The sequence below is a fragment of the Oncorhynchus nerka genome, linkage group LG17 (assembly GCF_034236695.1).
Source record: "Oncorhynchus nerka isolate Pitt River linkage group LG17, Oner_Uvic_2.0, whole genome shotgun sequence".
In the NCBI taxonomy this organism is placed as follows: Eukaryota; Metazoa; Chordata; class Actinopteri; order Salmoniformes; family Salmonidae; genus Oncorhynchus; species Oncorhynchus nerka.
The window spans coordinates 28,315,817-28,332,413 of NC_088412.1; the positions used below are offsets into that span (position 1 = coordinate 28,315,817).

Genomic DNA, 16,597 nt, shown 5'->3' on the forward strand with positions numbered 1-16,597 from the left:
CCAAAAAACTATCCAAAGGCCAAAATGTAGAAGTTGGTCGAATTGACCAGAAAGGCTACCAAAGTGCAACTTTGTCCTCATGTTTCTTGGCTAGTTACATCGTTTTGTTCACATGCTAGGTTGTTTTTCAATATTAGTTAAGAGTTTACTGCAACTGTCTGCTGGTAGCGCAGACAGAGATGACCATCTCTGACAGACAAGGAGTTCTGTTACTACAGTAATGGCCCACCTCTTAAAGGGACAGCTGAACATTTTTGTTTCACCTAATGACTCAAATATTTGGGGATAAATTGTGCTTGACTGAGCATTCAAAAAAAGAACAGTCCAAAAACCTTAGTAATTTACTGTCATTTCTTATCATGACAAGACTCAAAAAATTGAATTGTGCTCCTAAATGTACGTGTGCTACTAAATAACTTATGTACTCCTTGTAAAAAATGTCAGCGTTAGAGTCCTGAACTAATAATAATAAATAAAGCCGTATCACTCTGCATTTTGTGGCAAGGGCAGGCACTTTGTTGATTCTTGACGTTCAAGTTGTAGAACTGTTTCACTTTCGTTTCAAATTATTTATTTTAACATGGTTAAAAAGACTTCAGTGACAAAAATGAAAGCATTGAGCAATATGCTAAATTACTTCTTACTAGTAATACATTTTTTGTTTTAGAAATATTACAAGGCATGCTCATCAGTTACTTGTGATTTATGGTGTAATAATGCAAAAATATATTTTGTCTGGTAAAAAATCTGAGTAGCTGGTAGATTTTTGTAGCTACCTGTTACAGTGGCTAATGGACAAAAAAGTTAATTTCCCACCCTGTACAGCATGTTATATCTGAACCTTTAAGTTTCACAAGCGAGTGAAGAGACAGTAAATAACTTGCCATTCTGTAGTGTAAACAAACTCAGTAACATGATATACCGGTAGCTGTGTGAGTATCAGAGCGCACGTGGGAGGTTTCGTCTGCATCTGCAACCGCAGCAGCAATGAGTCGACTCAAATCACTTCCTTTCCTTTGGTTAATCCTGTGTTTAATGAGAGCAGAATGAGATATACTGGGAAGGACAGGGTCTGGGCATTGTTAATGCAGTCAAAAATAACCCGGATTAAAATGCTGCCTTTTGTCTCCAGCCTTGTGCTTTCACCAGTCAAGCATATGGAGAGAGAGAGGATGGATGAATAATTCATGAAGTAACCAACCCAGAATATTCACACACACCCCACTGCCGTAATCAATATGCTTTATTGAATGCAAAAGCATACACACCCTCTTAAACATGCAAATTAACACAACTGCCCTGCATCTATAGGACTGAAAATTATGAGACCGAGCTCCTTCTAGTGGCTGAAGGATGCAACTCTGGGTGACATGCAAGGTAGGGGGCGGATAAGGGGGGAGGCGGATAGCCTAGTGGTTAGAGCGTTGGACTAGTAACCGAAAGGTTGCAAGATTGAACCCCCAAGCTGACACGGTCAAAATCTGTCGTTCTGCCCCTGAACAAAGCAGTTAACCAACTGTTCCTAGGCAATCATTGAAAATGCGAATTTGTTCTTAACTTGCCTAGTTAAATAAAGGAGGATACCTAGTTCATTATTAAACTGAAAGTCAACAAGATACATTATTACATGAAGTTTAAATTGGTTAAAATCTCACAGCAGCCTCCAAAACTCTATTTTCAGTACGGTGTGACTTATTTAGGTTGTTGGGGCCTTTGCAGATATAGAAAAGTGGATTTGAATAATCCAATTGGATCCCTAATGCAAATCAGCTTAAATGTATCAGGGGTCATGGGCATGGGCAAATGTTATTAAATACAGTGCATTCGCAAAGTATTCACACCCCTTGGCTTTATCCACGTTTTGTTACAATCACAGCTTTATTTACAAATGGATTGTACTCTGCTCTGTTCATCTTCCCTCGATCCTGACTGGTCTCCCAGTCCCTGCCGCTGAAAAACATCCCCACAGCATGCGGCTGCCACCACCATGCTTCACCATAGGGATGGTGCCAGGTTTCATCCAGAAGTGACGCTTGGTATTCAGGCCAAAAACAAAGAGAGTTCAATCTTGGTTTCATCAGACCACAAAATGTTGTTTCTCATGGTCTGAGAGTCCTTTAGGTGCCCTTTGGCAAACTCCAAGCGGGCTGTCACGTGCTTTTTAGTGAGGAGTGGCTTCAGTCTGGCCACTCTACCATAAAGGCCTGAATGGTGGAGTGCTGCAGAGATGATTGTCCTTCTGGAAGGTTCTCCCATCTCCACAGAGGAACTCTGGAGCGCTGTCAGAGTGACCATCAGGTTCTTGGTCACCTCCCTGACCAAGGCTCTTCTCCCCCCGAATGCGCAGTTTGGCTGGGCAGCCAGCTCTAGGAAGGGTCTTGGTGGTTCCAAACTTCTTCCATTTAAGAATGGAGGTCACTGTGTTCTTGGGGGATCTTCAATGCTGCAGAAATGTGTTGGTACCATTCCCTAGATCTGTGCCTCACACAATCCTGTCTCGGAGCTCTACAGGCAATTCCTTCAACCTCATGGCTTGGTTTTTGCTCTGACAACTGTGGGACCTTACATAGACAGGTGTGTGCCTTTCCAAATCATGTCCAATCAATTGAATTTACCACAGGTGGACTCCAATCAAGTTGTAGCATGATCAATGGAAACAGGATGCACCTGAGATCAATTTCAAGTCTCATAGCAAAGTGTCTGAATACTTATGTAAATAAAATTCTAAAAACCTGTTTTCGCTTTGTCATTGAGGGGTAGTGTGTGTAGATTGATGAGGGGGGGAAAAAACAACTAAATCCATTTTAGAAGAAGGCTGGAAGTAATAAAATGTGGAAAAGGTCAAGAGGTCTGAATACTTCCCAAATGCACTGTACATGTGGCCCATTTGCTAATCAAGTACATGAAACCTGCTCTCGACCTGGACCTGCTGAACGGTTTATGGGCTTGATAGACAAATCATCACTTCTGTGAATTCTTCAAAAGAGCGAGAGCCCAAAGCAAAGCCAAATAAGAGGCCATATTCCACACAAGCGCCATAAAAGTTCACTTGATCAGAAGAGCATTACGCTGAGTGAGCACTCTAAAGTCATGTGGTTAGGGGGAATGCAAGCCTTCTTGAGCTTCATATTGCCCTATCACAAAGATACCATTACCTTCAGCTTCAAATTGCAACGTAGGCTTTGGTTTTCATAACGCTGCAAAAAAACTTATTGTAAGGGCCGGACACAATGAATAAATAATAAAGAAATACCAAAATGGCATTGTGGGCCAACAGGGACAAGCTGAGTCAACTTGCCTGTGGGGGAACGGGAGATGCAGAGGCCATTGATTCAGAAGAACTTGTGTCCGTCCCCACAGTGAATCACTTCCTTCAGGCAAAAATACATGTACGTGTACTACACACAAACCTCAAAAGGGTCAGAGATTGAGGCATCCATCTCAAGTAGCCACGGTATCAAACGCAACATGATGTCATTGTACTTTCATTTGGGGAAACAATTGGCCTAGGCCTTTTACAACTGACAAACCATACAAAGGACTAACTGTTCAACACTAACAACCCCCAAAATGGCTAAAAGGAGGGCAATTCCACAATACCAGAATGATGCAGAATGAATACAAAGTTAAACATTACAACTCTATGCACAAGGAGTACTTAATGTGTTTGTTAAGTTTTCTGTGGCAATTTACTAGAAGAACAGTGGAGATGCAAAGATTGCTAACATAATGACAGCACAGAAAGACAGTTTGTCTTACATTTTAAAGTAAAATAAAATCTGGAGTCTAAGCATCACCGTGGAATTACCCAGGAAGAACCGCCAAATCATCTTGCGGACTAAAGAAAAGGAGGAAATGGGCTTTGTTGCAAAATAATAACTTCCTTTGAATCAGCCATGGTGACATAACTCAGCCAGATGTGAAGGGATCAAATCCTATGAATAGACACAACCATGTTCGACAGACAGTGCTGACTTTACTCCCATGGCCCAATGGTTTCACAAGACAATACTTTTACCCAACAGTGGCACTACAAGGATAGAACTGCATCATATAGCCTAGGCTTAAATTAGAATTGCTCCTGCTCGGTCAAGGAGAGAGTTGCACACACAAATGCTTTCATACTTCCATTATATTGTGAGGGTTTACAAGGTAATAGCCTTTCAACACTTGGCTATGCATCCAGTTATAAAAAGGACACTTGGACATTTGAAAGTACAGACAGTGTGCACTTTGCAGGTTTGCGTTTCCAGCTGAAGAGGTTCATTGTGGAGATGTGACAGGTCTCGCTTTGCCCCTGTGCAGAGAGCTGAAAAAACAACTACTAGACGAGCCTTACACTCTCACCATTCCCATCACATCTGATTCCATGCAAGACTGACTGACCTTCCCTTGGGTAAAGCAAAGCTCAACGGAAGCAGTAAGAGACTGGATAGTTGTTGCAATTGTGGATGGATATACAGTATCTTCGTCAGACACAGAATAATAACATTCTCAACTTCTGGAACAATGCATCCCTAAATGGTCTTACAGAACTCGATAACATATACATAACGGCAATTACTTCTACAGTAGCTCAAAGCAGGACTTCGCTGACTAAACGTAATAATAGTTTCACCATATGAAGATCCTTACTGATAGCCTTGACTAAATCCTGAGGGCCATTGACACATTGCAGGCCTAGATAGAGGCATAATGACTGTACGTACAGTACCAGTCAAAAGTTGACACCTATTAATTCACAGGTTTTATTTTTATATTTTCTACATTGTAGAATAATAGTGAAGAAATCAAAACTACGAAATAACATATGGAATCATGTAGTCACCCAAAAAGTAACAAATCAACATATATTTTATATTTGAGAATCTTCAAAGTAGCCACCCTTCGCCTTGATGACAGCTTTGCACACTCTTGGCATTCTCTCAACCAGCTTCATGAGGTAGTCACCTGGAATGCATTTCAGTTAACAGGTGTGCCCGTTACCCCTGCCCAAATAAATGCTTCAGAGTTCAATTAACAGGCACATCTCAACATGAACTGTTCAGATGAGACTGCATGAATCTGGCCTTCATGGTCAAATTGCTGCAAAGCGATACACCATCCCATCTGGTTTGCGCTTAGTGGGATTATCATTTGTATTTCAACAGGACAATGACCCAACACACCTTCAGGCTGTGTAAAGGCTATTTGACCAAGGAGAGTGACAGAGTGCTGCATCAGATGACCTGGCCTCCACAATCACCTGACCTCAACCCATTTGAGATGTTTTGGGATGAGTTAGACCGCTGAGTGAAGGAAAAGCAGCCAACAAGTGCTCTGCATATGTGGAAACTCCTTCAAGACTGTTGGAAAAGCATTCCAGGTGAAGCATTCCATAGTTTGTTACACAAACATAATTCAAAGTTACTTTGCACACCAATTTTCTGTTGAGTGGGCTATGTTGTAAAAGACCATACTTGAAAATCACTCCAGGTTGAAATGTGGCATTGTTGTGGCTGCCATAGTGAGTTAATGGAGTGGAATTGCCACTGCATCCCGGGTGGCAGAGATCATCGTTTAATTAACAAGCATCTCGGACTCGGAGTCCAGGTCGCCATAGACGTGAACGGTCCTTTTTGTTCCTTGCAGCTGTGCAGTACCGAAACGTGTCCCCCATCCCTCTCTGTTGTCTCAGAATAACGAAACACAATCCACGTTCGTAGTAGCACTGACTAGTTACACTTACCTAGAAATCAAGAAAACTAGCAAATATAAGCTGACTAACGGTACACATAGAGCTGTCACTGATGATAGCAAGTTCTTGTATTTCCGCTACGATGTCGTAGTCAGGCACCGAGTTGACTAGCAGTGAACTAGTTAGCACGTTAGCTAACTAGCTAGCAAACACCCGCTAAATAAATCAGTTTGACTAACTAGTTTCCGTTATTACTTGACATACCAGTTGATAAAATAAACAATTGTATAATACTATGTGTCTCCTACCTGAATGCTGGGTGAATATATTAATTGCTGGGTCCGGCACGTTAACGGCAGCAACCCTGCCTGGTGCCGTTCCGGTACTGCTGACTTCCCGGGGTCTCCTCCCTGCACTTCCCCTGTTCCCCTTGCCCGGGTGTTGTTGCGGTGGTGGCGGTTGGAGTCCTGTTGAAGCCCCCTCACCGACGCGGCCTACCTGTTGTCCCATCCCCGCAGTTCGGTATAAAGATGTTCGGGACGAAGCTAGCCAATCCTGCACACTCCTGGTTCACATCCCCCAACTGTGGAGCGGCCTGTTCCGAATAGTCTTCCTCGACACCCTATTATCCACCCGACGTCCTAGCTAGCTAGCTTATCTCGCTAACGTTAGCTCGATAGCTAGTATCGGTGAAACCCACCCACCTTGTCTCAAAAAATAAAGCAAAAGTCACTGAAACTCTCTGCCAACGGTCCGTGGGATCTCGAGGCAGGAATGTTCAGTCCCCCACGTCCGAGTTTCTGCGAAATATGGACCCTTCAGGGTTGCTTCGCCGTGCTCCAGGCACTGCGCGCCCCTTCTGCAGCCGCCATCTTTACCGCAGAATAGAGTTTACTATTTAGGAAGAGGATTTCACCACACTCCCCAGGTCACATTGATCCATTACAAGTCCCCAACGTTTACAAGGACCTCAGAGCCACTAGATGACGGACAGCCCGAGGACCAACCAATGATTATATACATCATTGATCCTCCACCCTATTGGAGAATGAGATTCCCTGGACCAACTATTACCATGGCACCCAGCATGGTTGCATTGTTCATAACTTGTATGTGTGAAATAAAACCTCTGGAAAAACGAAATGCATATTGTTCAACGTTTAACATAAAGTATTGAAATATTGTCATAACATTGATCTACTGTTATTTGTGTTATAGCTATTTATCCCATAAAAACACATTTAAAAAGACAGCCTATGGCTATTTTCTTTTGGCAGCGACAGACAATATTCTTACTGTGTTTATGCCATCACCCCTGACATGACACAGTTTGTGCTTCATAAACTTTTGAAATGAGAAATACAGAAGTCACAATTCTAACTCAGGATTTTGTGACAAAGACCAACAATAGACTCTTTTCATAGCTTAGTTTTGAAGCGGGCACCACCTGACAAACAATACCTAATGCACTGTAATGGTAATAACAACAAGCATATCTCAGAACACGCATTTTCACAGAAATGTCTTAAACACCATAACTCCATAAATTGATCTCAAGAAAAATAGAGGAATGTCAATCTCTGTAAAAAAAAATATAGATATCTGAACAAAAGTTTCACTCTGGAGTAAAACAAAAAGTAATGTTCTAAATGATCAGAAGACATCACGAGAAGCTCAAAGGTTGTCTCAAATAAATGTTAAAAACACTGAAATAGTAAAACAAATAGTAATTTGTAGTAAACAGCACAGAAATGTCTCCCAATTGAAATACAGCCAGGCTGAAGTAGACTTGCAATAAAATCTCTCAATAGGATACATATCAATGTACATTTTCCTCAGATAACACACAATCGTAAGCGGTTCAGTTTAGATAATTACTTATCTACTGAGTAAAATGGAAAATTATGGATCATTTGGGATTATCAATTGACAATGTATTGTCAGTGTGGGAATTTTGACATTTTACATTTCACCGCCATCTGCTGGATGAGATTACAAATGTAAATCTCCAAAATCTTAAATGCCCGAGAGAAAAATAAACAGTTGATTCGTAGTGTTCGTACCCCGTGACTTTTTCCTTTTACGTTACAGCCTTATTCTAAAATTAATGAAATAAAACAATTTCGTCATCAATCTGCACACAATACCCCATAATGACAAAGCAAAACCGTTTTTTATACATTTTTGCAAAAGTATTAAAAATAAAAACAGAAATACCTTATTTACATAAGTATTCAGATCCTTTGCTATGAGACTCGAAATTGAGCTCAGGTGCATCAATGATCATTCTTGAGATGTTTCTTCAACTTGATTGGAGTCCACCTGTGGTAAATTCAATTGATTGGACATGTAATTTTTTATATTTTTTGGATATGATTTGGAAAGGGACACACCTGTCTATATAAGGTCCCACATTTGACAGTGCCTGTCAAAGCAAAAACCAAGCCATGAGGTCGAAGGAATTGTCCGTGGAGCTCCGAGACGGGATTGTGGTGAGGCACACATCTGGGGAAGGGTGCCAAAAAATATCTGAGCATTGAAGGTCTCCAAGAACACAACAGCTCCATCATTCTTAAATGGAAGACGTTTGGAACCACGAAGACTCTTCCTGGAGCTGACTGCCCGGCCAAACTGAGCAATCAGGGGGAAAAGGCCTTGGTCAGGGAGGTGACCAAGAACCCCATGTTCACTCTGACAGAGCTTCAGAGTTCCTCTGTGGAAATAGGAGAACCTTCCAGAAGGACAGCAATCTCTGCAGCATTCCACCAATCAGGCCTTTACGGTAGATTGTAACATCCAGCTGCAACAACAGTTTCCACCAATTCAAGCTCAGGTGTGGAATGAATTACTGATTTGTATAGAATCACTTTCAATATTGCTTTTGAATAAATATGCATTCTTTATTAGCATTAAATTAATCTGATCATGTGCATAAGGCTTCACATCTGACAACATTCATTCATAGTGACATTCATAGTAGTCCTACCAGTAATAACATTGCAAAAAAAGCTAAATTTTGTTGAATAATCCCTCAACATGATTGAAAACACCCTGGGGACCAGTAGACAGAAAATACAGAGACTGAACATAAAACATTCACAAACATTCTCTAACTAGATTATTTGCTAAATATACTACTGCATGTTTGAAAAGAGGTAAACTTTTAGGCAAAGCTGCCATTTCACAATTTACCATATTGGCCTTGAAAGTGCATTTGAAATGAAAGAGTATAGTAATTTCCCCCAGCTAAAAGGAATGATAAAACTATAAAGGGTGCCAGCTAGCCTAGCGGTTAAGAGCATTGCCCCAGTAACCGAAAGGTTAATTCGGTGAAAAATCTGTCGATGTGCCATTGAGCAAGACACTTAACCATACTTGCTCATCTAAGTCACCCTAGATAAGAGCCTCTACTCAAGTATAAAGTAAATTAAAATACGAGGCTACATTTGATATTTTCCAATATGTGCAGTGATGTTTTCCTCCTTGAAGGGGGCAGTAGCGCGGTACATACCACTCCTGGAAGTAGAGGAAGCTGGTGACCCCCTGACCGAGGAACAGAGCAGTCCACATGATCACGGTCCAAATTGGGCCTTTTCTCTGATCATGAAGAACAAAGTTGAACATCACAGACAGAAGTTGAAAAGGGGAGAACAGCACAGTAAAGAAAATTATGAGAGAGCGGTTAAGATGGAGTGAAAAATATGCTACAACGGAGAAAAACCTTGTTATATTGTGCCAGGTATATTGTAATGAAGGTGCCTTACTTCCGAAAGCACACGAAGAGGCAGAAGAGGACTGGGTAGAAAAAGACGAAGCAGATAGCCAGGATGTACTCATGCACTACTGCAGACACAGTGAAGACCAAAAACATGCCTGCAGCCAGAAATGTCTTCTTTGACATCTGTCAGGTGGTGGAGTGGGGAAAGAATCCTAAGAATCGGCGTGGAGAAAATTAGATCAATTTCAGTTTATCAAAGTTGGTCAACTGGTTTACTTGTTTAAGGTTAGAGTTACAAAACAATGGGAGAGATATTTCTTAAATATTGTAAAAACAGAGTAACATTAATGCTAAGTGCAACAATAACGCAACACTCACCCTTAGGAATTCACAATATACATAGTAATACAGCCAGTCATTAACCACCACGTTCCAGGTGTGGTAGTAATTGTCAAAGGGTGTCGAGTTCCACCAATCCTGTGAAGCAAAATCTGTATAAAAAAGAACAGTAAAGAAGATGGCCAGCTAAACTATATAAAGTATCCAAATTCAGATAATTCTGTCCGTCCATGTCTGCTGAGGTGTCAATGAGGCAGTGTAGTGAGCACTGGCACTAGTGTCCTGCAGATCTGGTCAGTGATGGAGTAAATGAGTAATATGATCGAGTAAAGGTGTCTGCCAGTGTAACTTGTAAAACATCTCGACAGCAAACTGTAGCATACCAAAAAATGCGTTGAGCCAGCAGTGCAGGAAGGCTTAGAAGAGAACCAGAACTTATAGAGAAAGGAAAATGCACAGAGATGACTTATGATTTCCTTCCTTCAATTCCTTAAACTATTGCTCTAGCAATATGGAGGTAGTTAATATAATTGTCCATTTGAATGACGCAGTACCCCAGGGGTTCCCAAACTTTGTCACCCAGGCCCCCCTTCCAGCATTGGGGAACAACATCCTTGACTCGGGTGGGAAAGTCTATGTTTTCTATTTCTTTGTTTTTTGGAGGCAGCGAGAGCGGAATGGCGACGATACGAGGAGTTAGAACAACAACGGAAGCCCGAGAGGCAGCTCCCCCAAATTGTTTTGGGGGGAACACGGGGAGATTGGCGGAGTCAGGGTTTAGACCTGAGCTAACTCCCCGTGGTTACCGTGGGGAGCGTGTGACCGGTCAGGCACTGTGTTATGCAGTGATGCCCGGTGCGCTCTGTGCCAGCTCCCTGCAGTTGCCGTGCTAGAGGTTGCATTCAGCCAGGACGGATTGTGCCAGCTCAGCGCTCCTGGTCTCCGGTGCGTCTCTTCGTTCTAGAATATCCTGCGCCAGCTCTATGCACGGTATCCCCAGTTCGCCAGCACAACCCAGTGCGGCCTGTACCAGCTCCCTGCACTTGCAGTGCTACAGGGGGTATTCAGCCAGGACGCGTTGTTTCAGCTCTATGCTCCAGACCTCCAGTGCGCCTCCACGGCCCAGCATATCCTGAGCCGGCTCTACGCACTATGCCTCTAGTGCGCCTTCATAGCCCAGTGCATCCTGTGACAGCTCTCCACACTCACTGAGCTAAAGTGCGTATCCAGCCAGGACGCGTTGTGGCAGCTCCACGCACCAGGCTTCCAGTACGTCTCCTCAGTCCGGTGAGACCTGTTCCGGCTCCATGTAGGAAGCCTCCAGTGATGATCCATGGCACGAAGTCTCCAGTGATGATCCATGGCACGAAGCCTACAGTGATGATCCATGGCCCGGAGCCTGCAGTGATGATCCATGGCACAAAGCCTGCACTGATGATCCATGGTACGAAGCCTCCAGTGACGGTCCCCAGTCCGGAGCCTGCAGCGAAGGTCCCCAGTCCGGAGCCTCCAGCGACGGTCCCCAGTCAAGAGCCTGCAGCGACGATCTAGACGATCCCTGCACCAGAGGCGCCACCGAAGTGGGGGAGCCTCAAGTGGAGCGGGGTCTGCGTCCCGCACCCTCCACCGAGAGTAGATGCCCACCCGGACCCTCCCCTATAGGGTTCAGGTTTGCGGCCGGAGTCTGCCCTGACCTTAGAGATCCTTATTATTCTCTATGTTTGGTTAGGTCAGGGTGGGAAAGTCTATGTTTTCTATTTCTTTGTCTTTTGCCGAGTGAGGTTCCCAATCAGAGGCAGCTGTCTATCGTTGTCTCTGATTGGGGATCATATAGTTGTCATTTTCCTTTTGGGTTTTGTGGGATCTTGTTTTCTGTTTAGTGTTTTTTCCTGACAGAACTGTGCACTTTTGTTTTTTGTCTTTGTTATTTTACTTGGTGTCATCAATAAAAATACGATGAACGCCTACAACGCTGCGCCTTGGTCTCCTTCTCCCAACGAGAGCCGTTACAGAGATCTTCAGTTTCTTGGCAATTTCCAGCATGGAATAGCCCTCAATTGTCAGAACAAGAATAGACTGATGAGTTTCAGAAGAAAGTTCTTTGTTTCTGGCCAAATTGAGCCTGTAATCGAACTGACAAATGCTGATGCTCCAGATACTCAACTAGTCTAAAGAAGGCCAGTTTTATTGCTTCTTTAATCAGGACAACAGTTTTCAGCTGCGCTAACATAATTGCAAAAGGGTTTTCTAATGATCAATTAGCCTTTTAAAATGATAAACTTGGATTAGCTAACACAACGTGGCTTTGGAACACAGGAGTGATGGTTGCTGAGAATGGGCCTCTGTACGCCTATGTAGATATTCTGTGGGAAATCAGCTGTTTCCAGCTACAATAGTCATTTACAACATTAATAATGTCTACACTGTATTTCTGATCAAGTTGATGTTATTTTAATGGACAAAAAAATGTGATTTTCTTTCAAAAACAAGGACATTTCTAAGTGACCTAAAACTTTTGAACTGTAGTGTATTTCAAAAAAAAATTTGGGGGGGGGCACCCCGCCTGCCGACCCCTCGCACACCCCACAGTTTGGAACCACTGCAATACACAATATAATGAAGATGCAGGAAGAGTGTCATACCGATGGGACAGGCTGGCTGTGAGTGAGGATGTGTTGACGGAAGTTATCCTTGGCAGGATAGAGTTGAACACACACAGGACCATGACACACGTCATGTCGATCTCTGACATAGTAAGAGAGCAGATCAGGATGGAGAAGGGTGGAAGGAAAAAGGGGGCAGGGGGAGCTTACTTTTCTCCTTATCGGACAGAGGAGGGAAGAAGACAGCAGGGACAGGAGCAGGCTCCAGTGAAATGAAAAGGATGGTTGTGAATTAAAAATAAGTCATGATTTAAATCCATATGATATTAGACACATTAAGTCAGATACTAAGGTAACCAAAATTTTTATAGCTGGAGACAATGACCCTTCAATAAAAAAAACATGTTTTAATTGATGACCTCATGCCCAGAAAGACTGTGGCGATTGTTCTGTCTATTTTATGTTTGCACAGTAACAGCTGACGAGGGTAGATGTCAGGTGACCTTTATACTAAACAAACAGCCCTCATTCTCTTACATTGTGTGCAAATAAGGGAGCTCTCAGGATTAGAGTTTTTGCTTTGATTTGTTGTGTACAATACAGATAGAACATGTGTTCATTTCACCCATGACTATTATGACGTGAATAAGACGAGTCATAGTTCAGCCAATTACACTGTTCAACAATACATAAAGCAAAACATGTTTTAAGTGGCTTTTTCTCTTCAGTCTGCACTTCTCGATTCACTGTGAACCTTTCATTTGGCCACTCAGTCACTTAGGTTGACTCCTACAACGTGGAAGAGAGATGCAGATGAGTATTGCCTTTACATCACTTTGGCTCACTCTGTTAGTTATATACTCTTTTTTATAATGCACAAATAACCAAATATGAAAACAGACAATCAAGGCAAAGCAGTTTGCCAGGGTTTAAAATGACAAGATTACAAGTCATATAGGCTTAAGGGAGATTTAGTCAGTCCAGTAGGGATTTGGCAGTGCAGAGCCATGGCACAACACTGTTTTTTGAGTATAGTAGGCACATCCACACACAGTGACAGAACAAAGAGAACTTTGTTGAATCATTGGGACTCAATCAATGACAGGTGAGATGTGAGAACAGACAACATTGTTAGGAGGATGCGACATCAGCATCTAATCACTTGCTCAGAACCAATAGAACACATTCTCTGTTTTATAGCAATCCGACTGTTTTCCTCTTCAGTTGGAGATTTTTGCTGATGTGTTGCTCCACCTCCATTTTCCCTGAAATAAATTGAGAAAATGTGATTAAAGCAAAGCAATAAACTATGGGTCAGACGTTCATATTCATTCAGTTCCAAAGTCTACCAGTGCCGGTGAGTAATATGAATCCCAAATTACTTCAGGACTAAGTTGCGAAGTTAACCAGGAAATTGTGGGTTTAAATTTATTTTTTTGCATTGTTTATAAAAAAAAACAGATCATATTTACATAAGTATTCAGACTCTTTACTTTGTTGAGCACCTTTGGCAGCGATTACAGCATCGAGTCTTATTGGGTATGATGCTACAAGCTTGGCACACCTGTATTTGGGGAGTTTCTCCCATTCTTCTCTGCAGATCCTCTCAAGCTTTGTCAGGTTGGCTGGGGAGCGTTGCTGCATAGCTATTTTCAGGTCTCTCCAGAGATGTTCGATTGGGTTCAAGTCCGGGCTCTGGCTGGGCCACTTAAGGACATTCAGAGATTTGTCCCGAAAACACTCCTGCTTTGTGCTTAGGGTTGTTGTCCTGTTGGAAGGTGAACCTTCACCCCAGTCTGAGGTCCTGAGCACTCAGGAGCAGGTTTTACATTACATTTACATTTAAGTCATTTAGCAGACGCTCTTATCCAGAGCGACTTACAAATTGGTGCGTTCACCTTAAGACATCCAGTGGAACAGCCACTTTACAATAGTGCATCTAAATATTTTAAGGGGGGGGGGGGGTGAGAAGGATTACTTTATCCTATCCTAGGTATTCCTGAAAGAGGTGGGGTTTCAGGTGTCTCCGGAAGGTGGTGATTGACTCCGCTGTCCTGGCGTCGTGAGGGAGTTTGTTCCACCATTGGGGGGCCAGAGCAGCGAACAGTTTTGACTGGGCTGCGCGGGAACTGTACTTCCTCAGTGGTAGGGAGGCGAGCAGGCCAGAGGTTTTCATCAAAGATCTCTCTGTACTTTGCTCCATTCATCTTTCCCTCGATCCTGACTAGCCTCGCAGTCCCTGCCGCTGAAAAACATTCCCACAGCATGATGCTGCCACCACCATGCTTCACCGTAGGGATCGTGCCAGGTTTCCTCCAGACGTGACGCTTGGCATTCAGGCCAAACAAATTAAATCTTGGTTTCATCAGACCAGAGATTCTTGTTTCTCATGGTCTGAGAGTCCTTTAGGTGCCTTTTGGTAAACTCCAAGCGGGCTGTCATGAACCTTCTACTGAGGAGTGGCTTCCGTCTGACCACTCTATCATAAAGGCCTGGAATGCTGCAGAGATTGTTTTCCTTCTGGAAGGTTCTCCTATCTCTACAGAGGAACTCTGAAGCTCTGTCAGTGACCATCGGGTTCTTGGTCACCACCCTGACCAAGGCCCTTCTCCCAACGATTGCTCAGTTTGGCAGAATTATGAATTATGGAGGCCACTGTGTTCTTGGGGACCTTCAATGCTGCAGAAATGTTTTGGTACCCTTCCCCAGATCTGTGCCTCGCCACAATCCTGTTTTGGAGATCTACGCACAATTCCCTCGACCTCATGGCTTGGTTTTTGCTCTGACATTCACTGTCAACTTTATAAAGATACGTGTGTGCCTTTCCAAATCATGTCCAATCAATTGAATTTACCACAGGTGGACTCCAATCAAGTTGTAGAAACATCTCAAGGATGATCAATGGAAACAGGATGCACCTGGGCTCAATTTCAAGTCTCATAGCAAAGGGACTGAACACTTATGTAAATAAGGTATTTCTGTTTTTTTCTGCAAAAATTCTAAAAACCTGTTTTCACTTTGTCATTATGGGGTATTGTGTGTAGATTGATGATTATTTTTATTTAATCAATTTTAGAATAAGGCTGTAACTTAACAACATGTGGAAAAGGGGAGGGGTCTGAATACTTTCCAAATGCACTGTAGTGGATTGGAACCTAATTGAATCATTAATCATGAATAGTCAATAGGCCTATTTGTTTCCCTCTCCAGACCAGTATAATGGCATCAAACGCTAAAGTGTGGTGAATTCAATTGGTCTACATGGTTAGAGCAACTTGGGAAATTACATTTTACATTCTGTGACAAGCTGTCCATGTACGAAACCTCAAGAGTACACATGGACACAGTCCTTCATAGGCAAACTATAATCAAAGTTAGGTTAGAGCTTGTGAGAACATTGACAACAGTCCTTGTACACTATTTAAGTTGAATCATCTCAATTAGAATTTTATTGTGCAAGCATGGGCAATAACTGCTCAATTGTTGCTGCAGAAGAGAAGACAATTAGGCCTCTATTAAAACCTTTATTTTACATGCATGTGCAAGTGCTGTAGTGGTAGGCTACAGAAATGTATTTGACATTGTTACAGGCCAATAGGGCTCTGGTCAAAAGTAGTGCACTATAAAGTGAATGTGGTACCATTAGGGACGTAGTTTATGGGTCATTGAGGGAATATGATTGCAACCATAGGCCATCTATGTGGAGGTGATTATAAATTATATTCAGGAAACTATTTTTGAAATTAATGACAATATAAACCATGAGGATCTGTGTAATTCCAGCGTTGGATTAGGTTTACTCGCTGTGATATAAATACATTCTGTGTGGGATTAACTTCTGTTTTTATGCTTTTGGCTGGAGACTATAACAGTTATTGCTATACAGACAAAATATTAGATTATTTCTAATAGTGCCCTGGCATAGATAGGTCTAAAGCCATAGCTATATGGTCTAAAGGCATGCTAGCAGGAGAGGATGAGAAAATATTCTACACATAATGATTGGTCCTCAATGCATGAACGTGTATAAACCTACTGCACATGCTCTGCATGAACAGCAGTTAGGAACAATTCTACCCAGCATGGGTTTATCTTGCAAATCACATTCTGTAATAAATACTGCTATTTCCTGCTACAACAGTTTTCCATCATCCTACAAAAAACATTCATATTATCATTCATTGCACTTACAGTTGAAGTCAGAAGTTTACATACACCTTAGCCAAATACATTTAAACTCAGTTTTTCACAATTCCTGAC

At 42.4% G+C, this 16,597-nt stretch overlaps 1 protein-coding gene across 1 annotated transcript in view; it reads right to left on the minus strand.

The window, feature by feature from the left end:
* The window catches only part of LOC115145018 (tyrosine-protein kinase ABL2-like), a 43,152-nt gene extending 36,523 nt beyond the window's left edge, over window positions 1–6,629 (minus strand). The window contains exon 1 of the mRNA XM_029686224.2: window positions 5,986–6,629. Within this exon, the coding sequence (XP_029542084.1) occupies window positions 5,986–6,187 (202 nt within the window). The 5' untranslated portion in view covers window positions 6,188–6,629. The remainder of the gene's footprint in view (window positions 1–5,985) is intronic.
* Between the last annotated feature and the right edge of the window lie 9,968 nt (window positions 6,630–16,597).